The following is a 27,032-nucleotide window of genomic DNA, read 5'->3' as shown; positions in this document are numbered from 1 at the left end:
GCGGGCAAGAGTCTCTGGACGGGCAGGTGGTCACGGCAAGTGACGGCAGAGCCTCCAGGTAGGCTAGCAGACAGGTAGCAGGTGAGCGCTCCCAGGTGAGCAGGCAGGAGTCTCTGGACAGGCAGGTGGTCACGGCAAGTGACGGCAGAGCCTCCAGGTAGGCTAGCAGACAGGTAGCAGGTGAGCGCTCCCAGGTGAGCGGGCAAGCTGGTCCATAGACAGACTGACAGGTGTCGGAAGGCAGACCATCGGACCGCAGGCTTGCAAGCAGGTAGACGGATATCAGGCAGGTATCAAGCAGGAATCTGGCAGGTGACTGGCAGGTAGCAGGCAGGAATCTGGCAGGTGACTGGCAGGTAACAAGCAGGAATCTGGTAGGTGACTGGCAGGTAACAGGCAGGAATCTTGCAGGTGACTGGCAGGTAAATGGTAACGGGACCTGAGGGCTGAAGCAGAGTGAAGGCTTTGCAACAACATTGCTCGGGCACCTCCATTTTGGAGGAGGTGCCTTATATATGGTGAGGTCCTCCGGCCATTGGCCGGGGACTCCTTAGGACGGTTCGCGCGGCCCCTTTAAGAGAGGGGGAGCGCGCGCGCCCTAAGCACAGTGGCCGGGAAGCAGCGCGCGCTGCCAGCAGAGCGGGAGGAGGACGCCGGGCACGGAGTGGAGAGGTGAGGGGAACAGCGTCCCTGCCTAGCAGGAGGCAGGGACGCCGACGCTACATAAATGTTTTTCAGCCCATACACTTAGTGCATGGGCATTACAAGTATAGGAGACCCGCTCCTTTATAAAGGGAAATGTTTTTTAATGAGGCTGTCCTCTACGTCTTTTCCAAGGGGCATTAAATTGCGTCCAAAATTTTGGCAGCCCTTGCAGTTACTGCATACGCAAGAACAGTATAAGAGACCAGCTCCTTTATAAAGGGAACATTTTTTTAATGAGGCCCTCCTCTACGTCTCTTCCAAGGTGCATTGGAGTGCGTCCAAATTTTTGGCAGCCCTTGCAGTCACTGCATATGCAAGAACAGTATAGGAGACCTGCTCCTTTATAATGGGAACATTTTGTTACTGAGGCCCACCTCTATGTGTCTTCACATTGGTATTGAGTTATTTCCAAAATTTAGGCAGCCGTTGTAGTCACTGCATACGCAATAACTGTATGGTAGAACCGCTCCTTTCTAAAGGGAACATCTTGTTACTGAGGCCCACCTCTATGTGCCTTTAAATTTGTATTGGGGTTTTTCCTACATTTAGGCAGCCGTTGCAGTCACTGCATACGCAATAACTGTATAGCAGAACTGCTCCTTTCTAATGGGAACATGTCGTTACTGAGGCCCACCTCTATGTGTCTTCAAATTGGTATTGGGGTATTTCACTAATTTAGGCAGCCCTTGCAGTCACTTCATGGGCATTACCACTATAGGAGACCCATTTCTTTATAATGGGGACTTTTTTTTACTGAGGCCCTCCTCTGTCTCTTCAAAGTAGAATTGGGGTGCGTCCAAATTTTTGGCAACCCTTGAAGTCACTGCATACGCAATAACAGTATAGGAGACCCACTCTTTAATAATGGGAATAACAAAGCATAGCCGGCTGATGGCCCTCTAACAATATTGAGGGCCAACTGCTGGCCCTTTAAGAATAGGAAGGGCCGCCTGATGGCCCTATAAAAATAGGCTTTGTGACTTTCAGAGTCCCTCCTTCATAAATGAAACAAGATGCGTCTGATCATTTGTCACACACCACATGGGAAGATAAGGTAGTAAAATATTAAAATGACATTTACCGGTGAATGTATTATTCACCATTAAAAGCAATGCAAAAGTACAAAAATGCATCAAAAATGCTACGTGTGAACATAGCCCAAGGTGTGGAGGATCATTTTTGTTTTTGGTTATTTATTTTGCCTTATATACAAGTCATTACCCTGGAAAGGATGTTCCTTAACATTTTTCCCAGGAAAATCCATTTTGGTTTAGTTTTTGTATGCTTTATTGTGAACTCATAAAAGTGGCATAATACTCTGACAACATTGTTCACAGCAGTGAGCTGGGAGTCAGAGATGCTTCCAGGGGTCATCCCCATGCTGTTTCCATGTCATTTCAGCACTCTTCCCATCGATGTCGGCAATTTTTAGGCCCCCTGCAGACCTCCTGGGGGGGAGGGACAGCCGGAAAAATGCTTGAGTTTCCCATTGACTTACATTGGGCTCGTTGCTCGGGTCGAGCATTCCAATTCGCTCAACTCAAGCAACGATTACCTGAGCATTTTAAGGCTCGCTCATCGCTAGTCTCCACATTTCCCTAAGTTAGGGGCAGACACCACCAAAGTGGCATCAATTTCACTAGAGTAGAAATGGTATAATGGGGACCAACACCTCTTCCACTACAGCCAATCCACCAGATGGAGACCCAATCAGTGTCGCAGAGTGCATCTTCTTACAGTCACCGCTGTACTTACGAGAGCTTCAATCAGCAAGATATCTTGAGTAAACAGTATTTACTTCATACTGGATAAACATGAGATACAATTCAGTGTCACACAGTCCGTGTGCTGCTGACATAACACATTCAGGAAAGGAAAAGAAAAACACAGGAAGTAAGAACAACCAACAATTGAGAGCTTTCTCCCACATTTACAGCAAGCATATAACTATACACACTATCGCCATCTGCTGTCTGGTTAGTATAAAGTCCTCCTTTCACTTATAATAAGTTCTAATCTGTTGCATATGCCAACACCCTTTCTCAACAGTAAGGACTTATTCAATCAAACCCAACTTTTTTATTAGTCTCTAGTGTTTATCAGCATTCAACGCCTTTGTGAAGATGTCTGCTGTCATTTCTTCAGTAGGACAATACTCTAACTTCAAGACTCCTTGTTCCTGATGATCTCTCAAGAAATGATATTTCACATCAATATGCTTGGTTCTTAGATTGACTCTTTCCATCTGAGCAAGAACAAGACAAGACGTCCTCTTTCAGTTTTGTTGGTTCCCACTGTGGTTGTCCTAATTCTGTCAACAATTGTCTTAACCACAGTACTTCTTGACTCGCATGTGCTGCGGAAACATATTCTGCTTCTGTTGAAGACAGTGTCACAATTGACTGTTTCTTACTTGTACAGCTTATTGGTCCACCTGAGAGAAAAAAAATATGTCCACTGGTAGATCTTCTGTCAGTTGGATCTCCAGCCCAATCTACATTAACATATCCTGTTAAAATGCAATTATCACTTGTGGGTAATTTCAGCTTAACATTGCTAGTTCCTTTCAAATAACGCACTACTCTCTTCACGGCATTCCAATCAGCTTTATTTGGTTTTGATACCTTTCTACTCAGGATTCCTACTGCTGCTGCGATGTCTGGTCTTGTAACGGTTGCTAGATACAGTAGTTTTCCTATTGCTGTTCTGTATTCTTCATTATTTGGTAGAATATTTTTTTCACTGTTCATCTTTTTGAGATAATTAGTTTCCATTGGAGACTTTACTGTTTTTGCATCCTTTAATCCAAATTTTTCTGTTATGTCTTGAATCATGCGATTTTGATTCAGTAGGAAACTTCCGTCTTCTTTTCTTTCTACCTGTATTCCTAGGTACTGTTTTACATTTCCCAAGTCTTTGATTTCGAAATGTTGCTTCAGGATTTCTAGAATGTTTTCTTTATCCCTTTCTTGTTTAAAACAAATCAAAATGTCGTCTACATATATGAGTACATAAATCCATCTATTAATCATCCTTTTTGTGTATAAGCAAGGATCAGCTTTGCTTCTTTGAAATTTTTCATTTGTAAGTACTTCCGTGATTTTGTCATTCCACGCTTTAGCTGCTTCCTTTAAACCATATATGCTTTTCTGTAGTTTGCAAACTTTGTTTGGATTTCTTTCATCTTTGAATCCTGGAGGTTGTTCCATGTAAATGTCTTCTGTTAAATCTCCATTCAGAAAAGCTGTCTTTACACCCAGATGACTCAGTTCCATCTGTTTCATTGCTACAACTGTAAGTAAAGTTCTTATTGTAGTGTGTTTGACAACTGGAGCAAATGTCTCATCATAGTCTTCTCCATATTTTTGAGAATACCCTTTAGCTACGAGTCTTGCTCGGTATCTTTCAGCTGTGCCATCTGTTTTGTATTTTACTTTAAAAATCCATTTACATCCTATGGCTTTTTTTCCTTCTGGTAAATCTGTTAGTGTCCATGTATTTGAATCATGCATGGATTTAATTTCTGTTTCTGTTGCTTCTATCCATTTATTAGCTTCTTCTTCAGGAAGTTTAGATATGTCTTCCCAAGAGGTAGGCTCATAGATTTTTCTTATGCTTGTCTTGTATGAGAGACGTTTTGGTGGTTTTCCTTTGTTCTATCTCATTGAACGTCTTGGTTCTGTGTCTGTTTGTAGTTGTGATTCTTCACTTTCAGTATTTTGTTCTTCATTAATTTCTACTTCTTTCTCATCAGATATTTCTTCAGTTATATCACTATTGTTTTTCTCATTTTTTGTTTCAACTGAAATCATAATGTCTTCATTTAAATCTTCAATGAATGTCACACTGTTACTCACCGTAACTCTGTCTGTTTTGGGATCTAGGATTCTATATCCTTTGCAATTTTCACTATATCCAACAAATATTCCTTCCATGGATCTGTTTTGAAGTTTGGAACGTTTTTCTGTTGGAATGAATATAAAACTTTACATCCAAAAACTTTTAAATGATTGACACTTGGTTTCATACCTTGCCACAGTTCATATGGAGTTTTCGTCAGTTTTCTGGAAAAAAGTCGGTTCTGTAGATATGTAGCTGTCATTGCTGCCTCACCCCAATATTTCTCTGGTAGTTTGGAATCCGTCAGCATACATCTTATCATTTCTGTTAGAGTTCTGTTTTTCCTTTCTGCTACTCCATTTTGTTCAGGTGTATATGGATCAGTTTTCTGGTGTTCTATTCCATTTTGTCTTAAGTAGTCTTCTATTCTGTGACTGTAAATTCACCTCCATTATCACTTCTGATGACAATTGGCTTCCTTTGAAATGTGTTACTTGATCTTGTTACATAGTCTACAAGTTTATCAAAAACTTCACTTTTGTTCTTAATCAAGTATGTGACTGTGTATCTTGAGTAGTCGTCTATAAAAGTCAACATGCATCTATTGCCTCCTGATGTAGTCACTTTCATGGGTCCACATACGTCAGTATGCACCAAATCAAGTGGTCTTTCGCTTTTCATCTCACTTTCTTTTGGAATAGATATCCTTGTGGCTTTGGATTTTATACAACATTCACATCTTAACTGGCAAGTCGATGACCTGAGGGGTGCGAATGGCGGAAGTGAGCACACAGCTTCCGTGCTTTCTGTAGCAGCACATCCAGGCCGGGATAGTAGGAGAGAAATTGCTGTACCACCAGGTTGAGGATGTGAGCCATGCAAGGCACGTGTGTGAGCTTGCCCCGGCATAGGGCCACCACCAGGTTCACACCGTTATCGCACATGGCCTTCCCTGGCTCCAGGTTGAGCAGAGACAGCCATTGCTCAAACTCGGCCTGGATAGCTGTCCACAACTCTTCAGCTGTATAACTGCGATCTCTAAGGCATATTAATTTTAACACAGCCTGTTTGCAGTGAGCCCTGACTGTGCAGTACGGAGGTGGTGGGGTTTCCCTCTGCTCAGTTGGAATGCATGTCTCATTAAGGCAGAGGTTGAGGGAGCAGGTGGAGGCCCTAGAAGAGGTGGATGAGGCTGAAGCAGTGGAGGAAGTGTTAAATACAGAGCTTTGTCCTGCAAGCCTTGGGGATTACAAGATGTGTGGAGCAGCCTGCCCCCACAGCCACCAGAGTCACCCAGTGCCCAGTCAACAGGATGTAACACCATTGGTCATGCTTACTCGTCCAGGTGTCAGTGGTGAAATTCACCCTAGCAGACAAAGATTTTGACAAGGAACGGGTGATGTTGTCTACAACATGCTGATGTAGCACAGACACAGCTTTCTTAGAGAAGTAATGGTGATTGGGCAACTGGTACTGGTGGACTGCGATGGCCATCAGTTTTCGGAAAGTGTCTGTGACGCGCCCCCTGGGACATATTCCTTTTTGAGGGGAATACCCGGCACCGGATCAGATGGGGGGTTGTAGTCTCCGAGCGGCTGTGACCCGGCCCCTTGCCCAGGGCGTCAAGCTCAGTGTATGTGGCAGTCCTACAGATGTTATTAAGCTCTTAATGTCGACTACGCCACCCGTTGTGTTGCGGTCACTGTGGCCGCCGCTGCAGCAGGGTCCGCTGAGGCTGATGGTGGGTGCGCAGCTTGATGGGATAACCCCCAACGGGAGGGGTATAGCCTCAGAGGGGACAGGCGCAGAGGATGGGGGTTGTGGTGGTGTAGTGCAGACGGCAGTGAAGACAGAGTCGGGTTGTGCAGTTAAGGGTGTTTACTTACTGCAGATGTTGTACTGGTCACTCCAGCTGCTAGTGACCACCCGAGCCGTGCTGCGTCCACCAGGTCCTGGATCCAGCCAACCCCCAAACAAGTCCGGAGCGTGGCCCTGAGCTCTCTTTCTGTCCCGTTCTCTGGCCGTCCCCACCAGTGATCCACCTAGGTCCAGCTCCCTCGGGCCTTCTGTTGGGACACCCTTGGCCCTGGGTTCCCTGACCCTTCATGTGGTGTGCCTTCGGGGTGGATGTGATGGGTGACCGTGACAAACGCTGCCCACGGTCTCCGGTCTCTGGCTGGGGTGTGTTTTCTGCCCCCACCAGCTTGGGATCCGGTACCCTGTTGCCGACTCTTCACCCGGGGATTTAAGTTGGGATCTTGGGTCCTCTCTGTTTTCCCCTCTGGGTCTCTCTCTTCTCCTCTCTCACTCTGGGTCTTTCTTCTCCTCTGCTCCTGACTTTCTCTCTGCATCTGACTTGTTCTCTGCATCTGACTTGTTCTCTGCATCTGACTTGTTCTCTGCATCTGACCCTGATCTTAGTTGGTGCCCACCTTATATACACCCTCTATGTGTGAGCTCAGGTGACCAGCACCCAATGAGCTCCTATCTTTACCCAGGCTGCTCCCCCTATCTGCCCCTACACTACTTGGGATGTACCACCCCCCTCCCACTCCAGCCAGGAACAGACTCGGTCGTACCTGCACATTTCTAAGTGGGAGTACCGTCGGCCTGTTCCTCGGAAATGGGATGTGTGTAGTGCATGCAGCCTACCGAGCTCAGATCCACACTCCATCCTTACCCGGGAGTGGAATATCACACCTCTGGGTTGAGGTGCAATACCCCTGTAGCAGCCGAATCCTCAGGGTGCTACATTCCCCCCTGGTAAATCACAGCACGCCCTCGGGCTGTAAAGACAAAAACACCAAAACATACATTTTTTTTTTTTCATAAACATAAACATATAAAACATCATATAAAACTTTTCATATAAACATTCTCGTAGTCGTTTCTTGTTTCAGGTTCCTCCTCCGGACACTGTGCAACGTGTGTCCGGGAAAAGTGCGACAGTCTCTTAGAAAAACTGGTTTTCCTATAAAACCGGTAGGGGGCGCTTTAGGAAGCGCAACTATATACAGGGGAAAGTTGGCCGCTCTCAGTCCTCGGCCAGGTAGAGGGAAGGGAATGGCTGCTTACAGTCCTCAGCCTGTGGGATTAAGGGGTTAACGGGTAAACAGTTCACACTTGCTGGTCCCAACGGGGACTATATATATGTATCAACAGTTTCTTTGGTACCCGGTCGGGTAACTATTTACATCACTTGCTCTGCCGCACTCAACGGCGTCTTCCTCCTGCTCTTTGAACTTCAGACCCGTCCGGGTCCTCTTGCTCCTCCTCCTCGCACCGCAACTCCTCCTCCGTCAGGCGGTGTACGTGGAGGGCGTAAGGTCCTTTGGCACACTTGTGCCGGGTGAAGGTGACCTCGTCTCCGATGTAGAGGTCACGACCTCTGTGCCCCTCCGGCAGATGGGATTCCACGTCTCTGCGCGTGACAAAGACGTCGCCGAGGGTGTTGTTGTCTCTGATAAAGCCCCACCCGTGCTGCTGGTTAAACTTGATTACAGTCCCGGTGGTACGGGGACTGTGCGCTGCACGGGGGTCCCTCCTGGTCCGGCTCTTTTGCTCGGCGCTCCTTATTTGGGCCTGTTGTTCCCGGACCCGCCTCTCTCTCCGCTCCCTCGCGAACTCTTCGAGCTGCTGTCGGCAACACTCAGCGCGCTCTGCTGCAGCTGCCCTAGTTTCCTGAGTGAACCCCATTAGATCTTCTCCGGTGGGGTCCCACTCAAACTGTGCTTCCGCTAGCGGGGGCGAGATCCGTGCCACGGGCTTCGGAGCCGGAATCAGGGGTTCATCCAGGGGTCTTAGTTTCTGCTGCCGTTCCAGCTCATGGTATCCTTCGGGCCAGATGAAGGGCCGCCCGTCCGGCCATGTGAGCTGGCTGAACAAGTCCTTCCCCAGGTGTGGCACCCTTGGTTTTACGGGCGCGGGCGCGGTGGTGGTGGCGCCCGGGATGCCCAGGCCTTGCGGCCAGGCCTGGGGCACCTGGAAGGTGAAGGGCACCGTTAGGACGGCGGCACCCTGGGCTACCTGGCCTTGCGGCCAGGCCGGAGGCTCCGCGGAGGTAGGGGGCGCTGTTGGTGATGCGGCGCCCGGGGGTACTAGGCCTTGCGACCAGGCTGGTGGTATTTCCTGCTTTGTCACGCTCCGGGTCGAGGCGCGTGACGTCACAGGGGTCGCTGCGGCGGCTTCCGGTCGGGGCCTAGTCCATAGCGGTGACATGGCGGCTACGGGCACAGCAGGGGGACTTTCGGGCTCTGCGACGGGGAGCTGGGGCAGGTGGGCGGTTTCTCGGCTTGGGGTATAGGCGTCCCCTTTACCTGCCTCCATGCGTTCGGCTCCCTTCTCGGCGCCGTCTCCGGCCTTGGGTCCTCCCGCGCCACCCTCAGAGGCGGTCTGCTTCCTCTTCCAGGGTAGCGTGCTCCGTTGACTGGTCTCAGCTTGCTGGGTCATCTCCCGGCTCCACTCCGCCAGTATCTCGCGCTGTACCCGGGCCATCCTCCGTGCGAGGCCCTCCAGGGCAGTCTGTGCACACTCCCGGTCTCGGGGGAGCTGTGCAAGGACCTCCACTAGGCCTAGTGGGGTCGTGGTGTCCAGCAGGCTCCTGACCAACGGGTCGGTGCTGCTCTGCTCTTCTTCCAGCAGGCTCCTGGCCAGCGGGCCGGTGCTGCTCTGCTCTCCTTCCTCGGTCTTTAGCAGACTCCTGGCCAGCGGGCCGGTGCTGTTCTGCTTTTTCTCCATATCCGGGTAAGCTTCTCCGCTACTCCTCGTTAGACTTCTTGCCTCCGGGTGCGCTCGCTCCAGACTGCTCCAGGCGGCACCCATCTTCGTTCTTTTCTTTCGTCTCCTCCCACTTCGACGGCGGTCCCGGGGCAACTCGGTGACTGTCAGCTCCAGGGGTAGTTCTTTCACGCTGACAGACACCTCCAGCATCACAGTCTCTGTTGGTGGGGGCGGTTTCCACTTTTGGCGCCATTTTCTGTCCTGGCCCACGATGGGAGGTGGCCTCTTGCCCTCCTTTGGCACGCCCATAATGGCGTCCGCTGCTCTTCCAAGGCGGGAAATCTGCGGTTTTGGCGGGAAGCGTCGCCCAGTGGCGGGAAACTCTGCAGATGGCGGGAACAAGTTGGAAATGGCGGACAATCGGCGGGAAACGACTGGTGATGGAGTCCGATGGCGTGGACCCTCCGGAACCGGCGGGAGACTTCTTTCTGAGGTAAACTTGCACTTTTCTTCAGGCACGCAGTACCCGGGTGTTGCGGGCACGTAATCCTGCCGACTACGCCAAAGTTGACGCGCCCCCTGGGACATATTCCTTTTTGAGGGGAATACCCGGCACCGGATCAGATGGGGGGTTGTAGTCTCCGAGCGGCTGTGACCCGGCCCCGTGCCCAGGGCGTCAAGCTCAGTGTATGTGGCAGTCCTACAGATGTTATTAAGTTCTTAATGTCGACTACGCCACCCGTTGTGTTGCGGTCACTGTGGCCGCCGCTGCAGCAGGGTCCGCTGAGGCTGATGGTGGGTGCGCAGCTTGATGGGATAACCCCCAACGGGAGGGGTATAGCCTCAGAGGGGACAGGCGCAGAGGATGGGGGTTGTGGTGGTGTAGTGCAGACGGCAGTGAAGACAGAGTCGGGTTGTGCAGTTAAGGGTGTTTACTTACTGCAGATGTTGTACTGGTCACTCCAGCTGCTAGTGACCACCCGAGCCGTGCTGCGTCCACCAGGTCCTGGATCCAGCCAACCCCCAAACAAGTCCGGAGCGTGGCCCTGAGCTCTCTTTCTGTCCCGTTCTCTGGCCGTCCCCACCAGTGATCCACCTAGGTCCAGCTCCCTCGGGCCTTCTGTTGGGACACCCTTGGCCCTGGGTTCCCTGACCCTTCATGTGGTGTGCCTTCGGGGTGGATGTGATGGGTGACCGTGACAAACGCTGCCCACGGTCTCCGGTCTCTGGCTGGGGTGTGTTTTCTGCCCCCACCAGCTTGGGATCCGGTACCCTGTTGCCGACTCTTCACCCGGGGATTTAAGTTGGGATCTTGGGTCCTCTCTGTTTTCCCCTCTGGGTCTCTCTCTTCTCCTCTCTCACTCTGGGTCTTTCTTCTCCTCTGCTCCTGACTTTCTCTCTGCATCTGACTTGTTCTCTGCATCTGACTTGTTCTCTGCATCTGACTTGTTCTCTGCATCTGACCCTGATCTTAGTTGGTGCCCACCTTATATACACCCTCTATGTGTGAGCTCAGGTGACCAGCACCCAATGAGCTCCTATCTTTACCCAGGCTGCTCCCCCTATCTGCCCCTACACTACTTGGGATGTACCACCCCCCTCCCACTCCAGCCAGGAACAGACTCGGTCGTACCTGCACATTTCTAAGTGGGAGTACCGTCGGCCTGTTCCTCGGAAATGGGATGTGTGTAGTGCATGCAGCCTACCGAGCTCAGATCCACACTCCATCCTTACCCGGGAGTGGAATATCACACCTCTGGGTTGAGGTGCAATACCCCTGTAGCAGCCGAATCCTCAGGGTGCTACATCTGTATCCACCAGGCAGAAAGGCAGCATGTCTGTGGTCAACAGATTGGACATGGTAGAATTCAACTTCTCAGCTTTGTCATGTGTAGGAGGAATAATCTTTTACGTGACCACAACTGCAGGATTGATGGCTGGCTGCGGTGCTGAGAGAGGGCGGAGTAGTGTGAACACAACAAACTGGTGGACCGTGAGTGAGGTGCAGACGGAGATGTTATGGTGAATTGAGAAAGATGTGGAGTGCTCAATAAAGCAAAAACAGCAGGCATGTCCACTTCCATTACAGCTGACGGGCTCTCACTCAGCCTGACTGGAGTGGATAAACAAGTAGAGGCTCTGCGGTTATAGACCTGCGTGACAACACTTGGCACAGTGACACAGGAGGAGGAAGAAGCAGCAGATGTGGTTGCCCCGGATAGACAACCCTTGCCACCCCTGTGAGCTGCAGACCCGCGATCGCTGCTGGCCACAGCCACAGTTCTGGCTAAGAATGCAGTGCTCATCGTAGTTTTAAAATTCTGTGTCTGTGTCTGTGCAGTAGGCCGCAACGTAACCTCCTCGTCTTCCTCCTCCTCCACCTCCTCAGATGAGCTACTCAGCTGCGTGACTCTGGGTTCACACCAAGTGGGATCTACAACATCATCTTCATCCATCGTTCTCCCATTCCTCGGTCTGAAAGTCACCCTGCTCCTCTCCCTGCCCTGAAAGCACAGTAGTCTGCTCAGACCCTACTTCATTCTGCCTCGGATCCAACCTAACAAAAATTTGGGCATCGGCAGATGCTTTCCTCTTCTTAAGTCTGTGAATCTTTGGAGCAGACCTCTGATGCCCATGGCATAAAATGTGTGAACAGCTCAGCAGAGTCACCCATCTGTGGTTCCCTACAGTCAGCTGGGCGGTTGGAGAGTTGTTACACGGGGGGAAAAAATCGTAATTGAGATTCCACCTCTGAGGACTGTACTGTGTGTGATGTTGAGGTGGAGAAAGAGGAGGAGAGGCCACTTGATGAAGAGCTTGCCATCCACTGGAGCTGTGCAGCTGCCAAAGAAAGTGAGTGGAGTAGCCCGTCCATTAACAGAAGTTGTCAGTTGTCTTTGGATAGGACGTGACGGTGTTGGTTCACTAGAGCCCCACATACACCATGAATACCAAGCCTATTCTCCCTTCCACCATGACCTTGCTTTTTCCCACTCATGTTGCTCAGATAGTGTGGCTGGTGCATGTTATTAGTAACAAAAAATTAGATTTTTTACCGTGGAAAAGGCCTGTATACAGCAAAATATATCTGCCAAAAAATTTCAAGCTGAGATGTGACCTGCTGTATCATGTTAGTAACAGAATAAACTAAATTTTTTTACTTTGGAAGAGGCCTGGATACAGTAGAATATATATGTGTAAGAAAATTACAAGCTGAGATGTGGCCTGCTGTATCACGTTGGTAACAGAAGAAATTCGATTTTTTTTTACTGTGGAAGAGGCCTGGATACCACCATGACCTTGCTTTTTCCCACTCATGTTGCTCAGATAGTATGGTTGGAGCACGCTATTAGCAACAAAAAATTAGATTTTTTTACCGTGGAAAAGGCCTGTATACAGCAAAATATATCTGCCAAAAAAAATCAAGCTGAGATGTGGCCTGCTGTATCACGTTAGTAACAGAATAAACTACATTTTTTACTGTGGATAAGGCCTGGATACAGTAGAATATATGCACCAGAAAATTACAAGCAGAGATGTGTCCTGCTGTATCACGTTAGTAACAGAAGAAATTAGATTTTTTAATGTGGAAGAGGCCTGTATACAGTAGAATATATGTGCCAAAAAATTTCAAGCTGAGATGTGACCTGCTGTATCACATTAGTACCAGAAGGAATTAGATTTTTTTACTGTGGAAGAGGCCTGTATACAGTAGAACATATGCGCCAAAAAATTTCAAGCTGAGATGTGGCCTGCTGTATCACGTTAGTAACATAGGAAGTTAGATTTTTTACTGTGGAAGAGGTCTGGATACAGTAGAATATATGCGCAAGTATATTATAAGCTGATATGTGGACCGCTGTATCACGTTAGTAATAGAAAAAAATCTATTTTTTACTGTGGAAGAGGCCTGGATACAATAGAATGCATGCGCCAGAAAATTACAAGCTGAGATGCGACCTGCTGCATGTAACACGATAGTAACAGAAAAAATTAGATTTTTTTACTGTGGAGCCCTACATACAGCTGAATCTCAGAGAAAAAGAATTACAAGGTCAGATATGGCTTGCTTAATGTAGCATGGTAGGAACAGAAAAAATTAGAGCTTCAAAGGTGCTTTCATGGAGCACAATATAAGCAAGTCACAACAGTGTTCTATGCTGAAATGTGGCCTGCTGTCTCTGTCTGGACCTCACTAATAGCAAAAAACGATTGATCTGCTGGAAGGTCGATTTCCCAGCCACACAGGATCCTATCTATCTAAACTATCTGACTTAGAAGCAACCGCCTAGCTAACTATTTAACATCTCTCAGTATCCAGGACCAGGACAGCATCAGGAGCATCCTCTCTGCTCTGTTATATTAACAAAGTGGCACTAAAACAACTTGTCCACTCTTTATATGGAGAGGGACATGTGATTTCAGCAGCTAATGACAGAAGCCCTTGTGTTTGGACATTGTGGATGGTTCCTGTGCCCTGATTGGCTTGCCGGAATCTGCACACATTAAGTTAAGGAAAAAAATTAGATTAACAGCACGCCGCTCCTCTGACCTCTCCTAACCCCTTCCCCTCATCAAAGGTGTACTCCCCACTCATCATACAGCACCACTATCCTAGCCAAATTGATAAAAAATACTGTAGTGGAAACACAATAATTTCCCACACTTTTACAGATTTTTGCAGATTTTAAGGAAAACCGCTTGGGTGTCTGATCACGAATCCGAATGTGCAACGTTCATGCGGAATTTGAAATTGGAGAATGTTTTTTGAACATGTTCGCTCATCTCTAGTGATTTTAATATCCTACATAGTTTGGTGTAGTCAGCAAAGACTGACACTTTACTCTCAATCCCATCCACAAGGTCATTAATAAAGAGGTCAAAATAATCAGTCCTAGCACAGATCTCTGCAGTACCCCACTGATGACTTTATCCCATTTAGAGAACGTGCCATTTATGACGACTCTTTGTTTCCTATCATTTAGCCAATTCCCTACCCAGCTGCATATAGTTCCCCCAAGTCCTTGCTTCTGTAGCGTCAGCATAAGGCTGTTATGTGGTACAGTATCAAATGCCTATGCAAAGTCCAGATAAATCACATCAGCCGCATTACCAACATCCAGATTTGCACTTACCTCCTCAAAGAACCCCGACATGTTGGTTAGACACAACCTATTTTTCATGAATCCGTGCTGATTATCTTTTATTATATTATTCTCTGTGATATAACTCTGCAGGCCATCTCTTATGATGCCCTCAAAAACTTTGCACACTGCCGATGTCAGACTTACTGGATCCACCTTCTTACTTTTCTTAAATATCGGTACCATATCAGCTATCCTCCAATCCTATGGCACTACCCCTGTTACAAGAGAGTCTAAGAATATGAGATACAGCAGTATGTCAATTAATGAGCTCAATTCCCTCAGTATCCATGGAAGAATGCCATCTGGGACGGGAGATTTGTCAATGTTTAATTTGCTCAGACGCAAGTATACCACTTTTTGTGTTAAACTACTTATATCAGATGGTTAACTTTGATTTTTGCCCTGTTGAAAGATCCCTGGAACAGAGGGTTCGTTGGTGAACATGGATGAAAAGTGCCTGTTGAATATATCAGCCTTTTCTTTGTCCTCTATAATTATCTTGTTATTATCATTTTTTTAGGAGTCAATACCATCTGATCTTTTCTTTTTGGCATTGATGCATTTATTAAAAATTTTGAGATCTATTTTAATGTTGCTGGTGATTTGTTGTTCTGTAGATCATTTTGCTAGCTTTGTTTTGCTTTGCTTCTTTTTTACGTTTCTTATTTAGATCTTTATAGTCCTGAAATGCTATTTCTGTATTCGCGACCTTCAAGATTTTGAATACCCTTTGTTTTTGTCTTATTAAACTGTCTTATTTATCCATAATGGTTTCTTTTTATTCCTGGACATTTTATTACTAGAGTGTATAAATTTTCTACAGAATTCCAGCAGTATTTCCTTAAACATACCCCACTTACGTTCAGTATCCCCAGCTACCATGACATGGTCCCTGTTATGATCTGCAAAAGAACTAAGGAAAGATAGGGGAAAGCTGTCCCTACAGTAAGACTAAGCTGAATCCCTACGATGTAGTGGGCTGCCTGTTCCTAGTGAACAGACCCGCCTTCGTCCTCGGCTAGTCTGAACGAAGACCTATAGAATTAAGGGAGGGGTCCCTAAAAGAACTAAGGACTGGGACAAAAACAGGACACCTCCTAAACAGAATTTGTTGTAGAACACAAAAGACAAACTGACAAAAAGTACTAGAGGTCCCAGAGGACCAAGCAAACTGACAGAGAAAGGCACCGAAACACCAGGCTAGCAAAACAGTCAAACAACACTGAAGTCCAGCAAAGCCAGAAGGGCGGAGCTGGAATATATAGGCAGATGGTTACGTGACCGCAAAACACAAGATAGAAAAAACTAACAGGAGGGTTCTAACAGTCCCAGTCTACACGATTAAGCTCTTCCCTTAATTTGTTGAAATCAGCTTTCCTAAAGTTCCAGGTTTTTGCATTTCTTTTTTAAAATGTTTTATTGAATATAACATTGAAACATACCATATTATGGTCACTGCTTCCCAAATGCTCCCGGACCTGTAAATCTGAAATTGTATCTGGTCTATTTCACATAACCAGATCTGGCAGATTACCTCCCCTGGTTGGTTCATCTACCAGCTGAGAGAGCTAGTTGTACTGAACTGTGGATAAGAACTTGCAGCTTCTAGCACAACTGGACGATTCTGTGTCCCATTGAAGGTCTGTATAGTTAAAATCACCCATAATAAGGACCCTATTATTATTTGCTGCATTTTTAATTTGTTGCAGCATTTCATCCTTTACCTGTTAAAATACTGGATAATTTTATAGTTTACCATGCGTAAACTGTTTAATAGGGAGCTATTTGGGATCCAAAAGAACCAGCTCATTTTGGTAGCTGAGCCAAATTATTCTGATCACCAAAAAGATCCAAAATTACCATCACTAATGTTTGGAAGAACTCTAGAGAGGGTCAAAAGCACACAAAATAGAGCAGTACCATCTATAAAGACTGAAGGGGTGGTTGCGCTCATCTGTTGGTGTTGTGTGAATGCACACCTTTTTAAGCATGAATATCCGTTGCTGTCTCGTGGGTGGAGGAGATATCTTCCAGATGTGTATTTACCAGAATGGAGATAATCACGTTAGGTGAGCTGCGCTGTGGGAAGTGAGGAGCCTTGGATCTTCAGATAAGGTTTTTTATTAGTAACAATGCATTTTGGAGTCGTACCAGCGCCTCTCACAAGTTCAGAAAACAATCACTTTGATTATGGTTGGTTTACCTTATGAAAGAAACCTGTCCGGCGCCGAAACACGTTGATACTAATAAAAACATTATCTGAAGCTCCAAGGCTCCTCATTTCCCTCAGCACAGCCCACCTAACATCACTGATGTTTGATATATGATTGTTGATTAGCTGCAGTGGTCAGGTGACTGCAGAATCAACAGGAACCACCGTAGCTGTGGTTCTGGAACGACACGGAATTCAGTAGGAAATGTATTTAATTTCTTTATTTTATAACAATTCTTACTTCAGGGCACATTTTGTAATTTTAGGTTATTCTCCAATGGGGCATTTATCATAGTACAAATGTCGCAGTGAAGTCAGCAGAGATAAATACTGCTGATGATATCATTGTTAAATGGTGTGGTTAGGTCTCACACTTTTCTTTTTGCAACATATACATTTTACCCAACCCTTGCACTAGCGCTATTTCAATTATATTGATCATTATTATGTTCCAGGAGCGCTGCAGCCAATCAGTGGCCATTAATGAGTTTTCACATATCCACTGAATTTCCAAGAGGAAAGCCCCCTTTGCAGACATTTTGGTGTTGCTGGAATCCATCTAACACAGATCTGGGCATTTTACAGCCCTCAAGCCATATCCAGCCCTTTAGCTGTGTAGACGGGAGCACACAGGGTCGCTACCATCACGCTGTGTGCCGGAACTATCTTTTTTTCGTCCAATACCCTCTCTACTATTAAGGACTGAGACCAGAGTGTGTGCTGCAATGGAGGACTTGCTGTACTCACTGATACACTGTTCATGGAACCAACACTAACTTCAAGCAAGACAGATCGTATTTCCGGGTTAACAGACTCACTTTTACTGTGCAATTCTTCCATAACTCTCCAACCCCTCTTGACTCGAAGTCTTCATCACCCAGCAGCCGCCTACATGCCCCCACTACAGAACTTTGTCGTCCCCGACCATCCTACTTACTTGGTCGTCCCCGACCATCTGTCATGCAAGGTGTGGGAAAGACTTAGTGCAACACAGAGAGAAGAGGAAAAGGGAGCCCAGACACTAGACCTCCTGCTCTGGTCTAGTGTCACCCTGTCTCAATTACCATCCCTATATTGGCTCTTCAATCACCGCACGAGTGCACGATTTCTTAGCTTTAGAAGACTCCAGACAAATGCGCACATGGCCACAAGCTCCAGAGAGGACGAAGTACTTCTCTTGCTAAAGCCTCAAAAGTAGTAATGAATATCACCGCCACCTCCGTCTCAGACACACCAGGTATTTATACACCCAAGCCAGGGAGCTAATTAGCCAGAGGGAGGTAGTCGCTAGGTCCTAGAGACAGCCAGCCTCTAAAAATAAGTCTGTAATGTCAAATGTAGAGATCTCCTGCAACCAACTGCAGGGCACCTGTCTGTCACCTCTGACACACCCATGACACCATCCTACTTATATGAACATACTATTAAACTTTTTTTTTTTCTAAACTTATCCAAACCTCTTCTCCCATGAATGACATCCTGGTCTCTTAGAACATAGTGGACTATTACAGAATAGCCCGACTGCAGTGCCCACTGTTCGTGTGGAGAATACAGTGTCCTTGGCAGCAGGGCAACAAGCCTCCAGGTGGTATAATGCTGCAAGTGGCAACGGCCACTCAGGGAAAACAGGAACACTGTCCCGGACAGTAGAAGTGGAGGCTTGTAGCTTAGACTGGCCTCAAACTCGGCCACATGGAACGGCTTCCGGAAAATAAAAACAAAACTCACTTCCTCAGTCATCTGAAGTAGTCCTTCTGGAGCAGCCGGACCCAGGTGTTAGGAGAGGGAGGACAATCCCACTTCCACGGGGCATCGATGTATCTCTGTCTCCCTTTGTCTACTTCTTGGAAGTCAGTCCCGGTCATTACCACATTCGTGGCGTTTTTAATGTAGACACTTGAGACGGCCACTGGGGGTGCTGCTGATGCTGAAGCTCCAGCCTCCCGGGGTTGAGTTGAGGCCGGAGTGAAAGTTCCTGGTTCTGTGGTATGGGTGCCCCGTCTCCACGGTCCGAGATGGCTTCTGGGTATCAGAGGGCTGGTGTAGACGGGGGTAGATGCTGCCACTGGTGACGTTGCGCCCACTCAAATGCTGCCTCCTCTTCCCAGCGAGCGGTCTCCCATCACACCCACCGCATACCAGCCCTTCCTACACCAGACCTTCATACGGCAAGGTGTCTCTCTTAACCGTAGTGCAGTTCACATATACGTCATCGCCTGTTCCTTGCTCTTTTATAAAGCCGAATCCTCTTATCATGTTGAAATCCACCACCCTCCCCTCGATGCACTGCTCTTCGAACTGAGCTTGCCTCGGCCCGACAGCCATTCCCTCGCAAGTGCGTCAGCCTGCATGCACTCCTCCACCACGTCCGGTAGCTCCTGTGGCCAGCGGAAGCTGAGGGGGGAAGACCATAGGCAGGTAGGGGGGTCCCAGCGCCTATTATCTCAGTCAAACTCATTGGGCGTGGACCATGGTTGAGACTCGGGTTTTGGCAGCGGGATAGGAGCAGGCCGAGCTGTAGGGGCAGGCCGTGGAACGGGGACTGGCAGCGTGATGGGAGCTCTCAGGGGAAGCAAGGAGGGAGGGGGAAGCTCCTCTTCCTCTTCGGCCATCTATGGGGATGCAGGTGGCCCAGGGGGAGTGCACCGACCTGACTCTCTGATCCACTCTAATGGCGGAATCCTGTCCTCCCCGTCTATCTTGGTCCAGTAGGTCACACTGATCTCGTGCTGCAACAGACCCAGCTCCGGTCACGGTATGGCCTCCCAGTGTGCTGCGGCCAACATTGGGACCTCTTCCTCCTCTTCCAGTAAAACGTTCCTGGCTGCGGTCCAAGGGATTGTCAAGTAGATGAACTCCTCATCCGAGGTACAATCCATGTTCTCAGATCCCTTAGTAAAACACACGGTGCGACTCATGGTGTGTAGCGATGGCAGCTCCAACAACACGCCAACACGCTTGCTGTGCTGGAAGCAGAATGTCACTTCCGGTGCGTCTCCCGCTCGATAAACTCCACCTTTGCGGCGGTCTCCTCCTCTCGCTGCACCCACTGATCTCGTCGTCTCTTACCAGGTGAGGCTTCTCTCCTCCTAGTGCTCGCCTTCTTCCGTATGGATCCACCTCTCCTGGGCTGGATCTTGGTTCTGGAATACCTTGTGAGGGGAGGTCGTCTGGTGGGTCATACTCACCATCTTCGCGCCCTTGGTCTCTTAACACGCCCACGATGGGTTGAATCTCTCCTCGGACACACAGTCGTCGCCATCTTGGGAACCACGTTGCTGTCCGCCATTTTGGGAAACACACCACCACCCACCATTCTGGCCCTTACGTCACTATTCACTTTTAAGGTACTGAATTCTTCTTTTCTGTCGTTTAACTTCCCACCATCCACCATTCTGGAATCGCCAGCCACCATTCTGGGGTTTTTCATCTTTTCCTTCACCTGCACGGCACTTTTTTCTTTCTTTTTACTTGGTTTCCCCGCTTTCTTTATTTTCTTAATTTCCTTCCATTTCTTTACTTTCCACGGCCTCGTACCCTGCTCGCAGCGCCACTTATAGAGGGGAGCACCTAGGGCCACTACCATCATACTGTGTGCCAGAACTATCTTTTCTTCACCCAATGCCCCCTCTATAATTAAGTGTGCAAAATGAAGTGGTCAGTGGGGCGCCAGAAACTGAATAAGGCACACTGTTCACTTTTCCCGTTGAGAGTTGTGGCTCGGGGCTTAGGAGATCTGGATATATCTTTAGCTGCAGGACCTGCGATGATGTCACCACCCACGTGATCCGTTCCTGGAACCACGTGATTGGAAGTTCCGTCTGCTAACCCAGAGGACACGCTGAAGGCATCGTGGCAGCGCTATCAGCGCAAGTGGCTATTTAACCTGGGTTGTGCAATCTGCACAACCCACCGAGGTGAGCAGACCACTATATCTGTGCGCACACTCCATCTTCATACAGGTTCACACAAGCACTGCGCTTTTCCACCCTACCCCTTTTGTCCCTCTATAATTAAGGACTGAGACCGGAGTGTGTGCTGCAATGGAGGACTTGCTGTACTCACTGATACACAGTTCATGGAACCAACACCGACTTCAAGCAAGACAGGAGATCGTAGATACAGGTTAACAGACTCACTTTTACTGTGCAATTCTTCCATACATGGCTGCAGTATACAGATCAAGAAAAGTTCTTTGGTTAGTGAAGTACCCTTGGTAATGTGCCTTTCCAGTGTTTGCTCTCGTCCCTTCCTGAGACCCAACATAATCCGCTTCTTCTGCAACCTAGCTGAGAATCTCCTCTTTAGGGATATAGAGGCCTCGCCTTGAGCACCTCTGACAGGCTGTAAGCCTAGGACTGTGCCAGCATCTAGATTCAGTCTCAAATGTGTCCTCATTCTGTTCTGACAGCTTGCACTATTAAAACACTCCTTCACTGCTGCTACTGTTGATGGAGTCTGTTTCCCTCTCTGCTCAGTCTTCTTCCACACTCCGACTCTCTCTGTACATGGGACAGAACCTACACCAGTCTTGTACAATCGGATCTTGAACTCAGGAATGAGGTGGCCTGACACAGGCCTCCCCTAATGGCAGTCTCACTCTGCCTACTGCTCCTCACTACTCACTAGACTAGACTAGGCTAGATTTGACTGTCTGTAACCCAGAAATAGTTTTCTATAAAACAACTCTAAACCCCTCCCAGTTGATGATGTAAACCCCAGTATTAACTACCTAGTGTCTAAGCAGTGTAGTGCAACTGAATCCCTTACCTATTGTATGGTTCCCCTCCGGGCAGACCTCCCGCATCTCAGGGATGGCCTTAGGCAAAGCCTATGGAGAACCGGCATACAATAACGGCCATAGCGATTTCACACAAGAAACACTTTTATAAAATAAAGATCGATATAAAAATACAACATAACTCTACAACCCCTCTTGACTCGACGTCTTCATCACCCAGCAGCCCCCTACTGCTGTCCATGAGCAGCTATAGATCAAGGGCATCAGAGTCTCAAGTCCATGTTTTTTTTTAAAGTTTATTTCCTATTCCATCTTAGTGCATGGCACATACAGTTTTGCAGTAAACAGCCCAGTGGCATGTACAGTGGGTACGGAATGTTTTCAGACCCCTTTAAATTTTTCACTCTTTGTTTCATTGCAGCCATTTGGTAAATTCTAAAAACTTTATTTTTTTTCTCATTAAAGTACACTCTGCACCCCATCTTCATTGAAAAAAAACATAAATGTGGAAATTTTTGCAAATTTATTAAAAAAGAAAAACTGAAATATCACATGGTCATAAGTATTCAGACCCTTTGCTTAGTATTGAGTAGAAGCACCCTTTTGAGCTAGTACAGCCATGAGTCTTCTTGGGAATGATGCAACAAGTTTTTCACACCTGGATTTGGGGATCCTCTGCCATTTTTCCTTGCAGATCCTCTCCAGTTCCATCAGGTTGGATGGTGAACATTGCTGGACACCCATTTTCTGGTCTCTCCAGAGACGCTCAATTGGGTTTAGGTCAGGGCTCTGGCTGGGCCAGTCAAGAATGGTTACAGAGTTGTTCTGAAGCCACTCCTTTGTTATTTTAGCTGTGTGCTTAGGGTCACTGTCTTGTTGGAAGGTGAACCTTCGGCCAAGTCTGAGGTCCAGAGCACTCTGGAAGAGGTTTTCATCCAGGATATCTCTGTACTTAGCCGCATTCATGTTTCCTTCAATTGCAACCAGTCATCCTGTACTTGCAGCTGAAAAACACCCCCATAGCATGATGCTGCCACCACCATGTTTCACTGTTGGGATTGTATTGGGCAGGTGATGAGCAGTGCCTGGTTTTCTCCACACCGCTTAGAATTATCACCAAAAAGTTCTCTCTTCGTCTCATCAGACCAGAGAATCTTATTTCTCATAGTCTGGGAGTCCTTCATGTGTTTTTGAGCAAACTCTATGGGGCTTTCATATGTCTTGCACTGAGGAGAGGCTTACATCGGGCCACTCTGCCATAAAGGCCTGACTGGTGGAGGGCTGCAGTGATAGTTGACTTTGTGGAACTTTCTCCCATCTCCCTACTGCATCTCTGGAGCTCAGCCACAGTGATCTTGGGGTTCTTCTTTACCTCTCTCACCAAGGCTCTTCTCCCACGATCGCTCAGTTTGGCTGGACGGCCAGGTCTAGGAAGACTTCGAGTGGTCCCAAACTTCTTCCATTTAAGGATTATGGAGGCCATTGTGCTCTTAGGAACCTTGAGTAGTGCAGAAATTCTTTTGTAACCTTGGCCAGATCTGTGCCTTGCCACAATTCTGTCTCTGAGTTCCTTGGGCAGTTTCTTTGTGCTCATGATTCTCATTTGGTCTCACATGCACTGTGAGCTGTGAGGTCTTATATAGACAGGTGTGTGCCTTTCCAAATCAAGTCCTATCAGTTTAATTAAACACAGCTGGACTCCAATGAAGGAGTAGAACCATCTCAAGGAGGATCACAAGGAAATGGACAGCATGTGACTTAAATATGAGTGTCTGAGCAAAGGGTCTGAATACTTATGACCATGTGATATTTCAGTTTTTCTTTTTTAATAAATTTGTAAAAATTTCTACATTTCTGTTTTTTTTCAGTCAAGATGGGGTACAGAGTGTACTTTAAAAAGTTCATTTTTTTTCTTATTAGAGTTTACCAAATGGCTGCAATGAAACAAAAAGTGATACATTTAAAGGGGTCTGAATACTTTCCGTACCCACTGTACCCCTGCATAGCTCCTTCTCCTGGCTTTGCAGTCTCATTCAATGTGGCGGAGCCTTGAGTTGGCGCTGACCTGTCAGTGAGTTTTTGATGAGTTTTTGCTGCTGAGTCTTACAGTTTCAGCAAAGTGGACGGGATTTGTAAAAGTCTCATGCCAATTTCGCTTTTTTTTCCTGCAGCATTAACTGACCTGCAATGCATGTTTGATTGCTGCCACATGACAATGTAGCACCCTGAGGACTCGGCTGCTACAGGGGTATTGCACCTCAAACCAGAGGTGTGGTATTCCACTCCCGGGTAAGGATGGAGTGTGGGACTGAGCTCAGCTAGCTGCATGCACTACACTCACCCCATTTCCGGGGGACAGAACAACGGTACTCCCACCAAATAGATGTGCAGGTACGATAGCGTCTGTCCCTGGCTGGAGTGGGGGGGGGGAGGAACATCCCAGTAGTGTAGGGGCAGATAGGGGAGGGGCTCTGGGCATAGAAGTAGGAGCCCATTGGGTGCTAGTCACCTGGGCTCACACATAGAGGGAGTATATAAGGTGGGCACCATCTTAGGACAGGGTTCAGTCCAGGTCTGTTCAGAGAGGAGCTCAGCCAGAGAGGGCTGACAGGGAGCTGTGGCTCCGGCTGGGCCCAGCTCCAGGGCCAGGCCTGTAGTGGAGAGGAGGAGGAAGAAAGGCCCAGAGACGCAGGACAAGAGGGAACCCTGAGATCCCACAAGTTGACGGGTGAAGGGTTGGCAGAAAAGGGTACCGGATCCCAAACTGGCAGAGGCAAGATATCCTTAACCAGGAACCGGAGGTCGTGGTCAAGCTTTGGCACGACCCTCACCACACCCACCAGGAAGGCATACCACGAATAGGGTCAGGAAAGCCAGAGAAGGTTTTACCACCAAGAGGCCCGAGGGAGCCGGACAAAGGTGGGTCCCTGGTGGGAACGGCCAGTAGGAAGGAAGAGAGGGGAGCTCAGGACCACGCTCTGGAACTGCCTGGGAGTTGGCCGAGTCCCATACCTGGTGGACGCAGCACGACTCGGGTGGTCACTCAAGGCCGGAGTGACCGGGACAACACCTGTGAGTAAAAACCCTGAAACTGCATCACATGTCTCTGAGCTTTCTTGCTGCACCATCGCTACCACCATCATCCACACTTGCTGCCCTGAGGCCGTACCCCTCCCGTTGGGGGTTATACCATCTACGCTGCACAACCATATCACCGGCCTCAGCGGACTGTCCTGCAGCAGCAGCCCTAAAGCTGCATTCAACGGGTGGCGTAGTCGTACAACACCCTACTATTCAAGACACTGCCGCTCAGCTTGACTCCCTGGGCACGGACCGGGTCACCGCCACGAGACTACTACCCCCATCTGATCCGGATCCGGGTAAGCCCCCCCGTGCGCGCGATGCCGCGCGACGCAGAAGACCCAGGGGCGCGTCAACAACGTCTCTTCCAGGTAGCTAAGATGTGAAAAGTCTGCAGCTAAAAAATTAATATGCCTTATTATGCCTTTACAATGCAGAAACGCACTAGAAACACATTTAATCTGACTGTATCAATACAATTTTCTCAAAGCCAAATACTAGGAAGCATCAAAAGCAAAGAAACCTCTATTTAAAACATGACATATCAAAAAGAGTCAAAAACACAATAAAAAGGCATGTAAAATCACACTCAAAAGGTTAGTAAGAAAAGTAACCTAATTTAGCTAATGGATGCAGAAATGCTGCAGAAGAGTCATAGAGTCATTCATCAGGACTGGCGTGCGCCTCCTAAAGAATTTAGTGAATCTTTCAACTCCCATGCGCCACCACGAAAAATGAACTCCAGTCGGGGTCTGGCATACATTTCTGTTGTATTTATTGTGGCCTAAAATATAATGAATTTTCAGGCATGCTTGGTCACACCCTATCCCTCCCTAGTTCCTGGCTGGGACGGGTGTAAAAATGGCAAAAGTGAAAGGTGATTATTCATGCTTTATTGTCTGTAGATCTTTAATTTGATAGTGTATAAATCTGTCATTTTAATATATTCCATAGTTCATAAACTCTGGTTAGTATGGCGAAGGATCTGGTGTATCTGATCACAGGTGGATGCGGCTTTATTGGAGAATGGATTGTAAAACTTGTGCTCAAGGAAGATTATGTGAAGGAGGTTAAAGTTTTTGATCTCAATGAAAGTGAAGCTATTAAACATCTAGGAACAGGTAAATACAATAAATTACTACTCAAGATCAAAAGCCAAAAGGAAATCAATCTCATGCTTGTTTATTTTTCAACCCCTGCAAAGTGTACTGCTTGACTTTGATACTATACAACGTTGCAGGGGCGGACACTGACAGCTTGGGACCCCTGTGTAAGAAATGTGTCTGGGCCCCCCCTCCTTTTATGGCAACAAAGCTACAGATATATATAGCCACATATAAATATACAGTACAGACCAAAAGTTTGGACACACCTTCTCATTTTAAGATTTTTCTGTATTTTCATGACTATGAAAATTGTACACTCACACTGAAAGCATCAAAACTATGAATTAACACATGTGGAATTATATACTTAACAAAAAAGTGTGAAACATCTGAAAATATGTCTTATATTCTAAGTTCTTCAAAGTAGCCACCTTTTGCTTTGATGACTGCTTTGCACACTCTTGGCGTTCTCTTGATGAGCTTCAAGAGGTAGTCACCGGAAATGGTTTTCACTTCACAGGTGTGCCCTGTCAGGTTTAATAAGTGGGATTTCTTGCCTTATAAATGGGGTTGGGACCATCAGTTGTGTTGTGCAGAAGTCTGGTGGATACACAGCTGATAGTACTACTGAATAGACTGTTAGAATTTGTATTATGGCAAGAAAAAAGCAGCTAAGTAAAGAAAAACGAGTGGCCATCATTACTTTAAGAAATTAAGGTCAGTCAGTGCGAAAAATTGGGAAAACTTTGAAAGTGTCCCCAAGTGCAGTTGCAAAAACCATCAAGCGCTACAAAGAAACTGGCTCACATGAGGACCGCCCCAGGAAAGGAAGACCAAGAGTCACCTCTGCTTCTGAGGATAAGTTTATCCGAGTCACCAGCCTCAGAAATCGCAGGTTAACAGCAGCTCAGATTAGAGACCAAGTCAATGCCACACAGAGTTCTAGCAGCTGACACATCTCTACAACGACTGTTAAGAGGATACTTTGTGCAGCAGGCCTTCATGGTAAAATAGCTGCTAGGAAACCACTGCTAAGGACAGGCAACAAGCAGAAGAGACTTGTTTGGGCTAAAGAACACAAGGAATAGACATTAGACCAGTGGAAAACTGTGCTTTGGTCTGACGAGTCCAAATTTGAGATCTTTGGTTCCAACCACTGTGTCTTTGTGCGACGCAGAAAAGATGAATGGATGGACTCTACATGCCTGGTTCCCACCGTAAAGCATGGAGGAGGAGGTGTGATGGTGTGGGGTGCTTTGCTGGTGACACTGTTGGGGATTTATTCAAAATTGAAGGCATACTGAACCAGCATGGCTACAACAGCATCTTGCAGCGGCATGCTATTCCATCCGGTTTGCGTTTAGTTGGACCATCATTTATTTTTCAACAGGAGAATGACCCTAAACATACCTCCAGGCTGTGTAAGGGCTATTTGACAAAGAAGGAGAGTGATGGGGTGCTACACCAGATGACCTGGCCTC

The 27,032-nt window shown here is 47.4% G+C and overlaps 1 protein-coding gene across 5 annotated transcripts in view; it reads left to right on the top strand.

Annotated features, from left to right (window-relative positions):
• LOC141231989 (3 beta-hydroxysteroid dehydrogenase type 7-like) overlaps window positions 1–27,032 on the top strand; it is a 217,105-nt gene that overhangs the window by 47,755 nt on the left and 142,318 nt on the right. For 4 of the 5 annotated variants that reach the window (XM_073667765.1, XM_073667767.1, XM_073667766.1 and 1 more), the window contains one exon: window positions 25,400–25,566. In XM_073667765.1, the coding sequence (XP_073523866.1) occupies window positions 25,419–25,566 (148 nt within the window). In that variant the 5' untranslated portion in view covers window positions 25,400–25,418. Of the gene's footprint in view, window positions 1–20,644; window positions 20,749–25,399; window positions 25,567–27,032 lie in introns of those variants that run through there. The other variant, XM_073667769.1, reaches the window with a different exon arrangement.

Source organism: Phyllobates terribilis, unplaced genomic scaffold (genome assembly GCF_046119375.1).
Source record: "Phyllobates terribilis strain yellow unplaced genomic scaffold, ASM4611937v1 Scaffold_2__4_contigs__length_985480577, whole genome shotgun sequence".
In the NCBI taxonomy this organism is placed as follows: Eukaryota; Metazoa; Chordata; class Amphibia; order Anura; family Dendrobatidae; genus Phyllobates; species Phyllobates terribilis.
The sequence above is the reverse complement of the archived record's forward strand: the minus strand, read 5'-3'. Positions and strand labels throughout refer to the sequence as shown.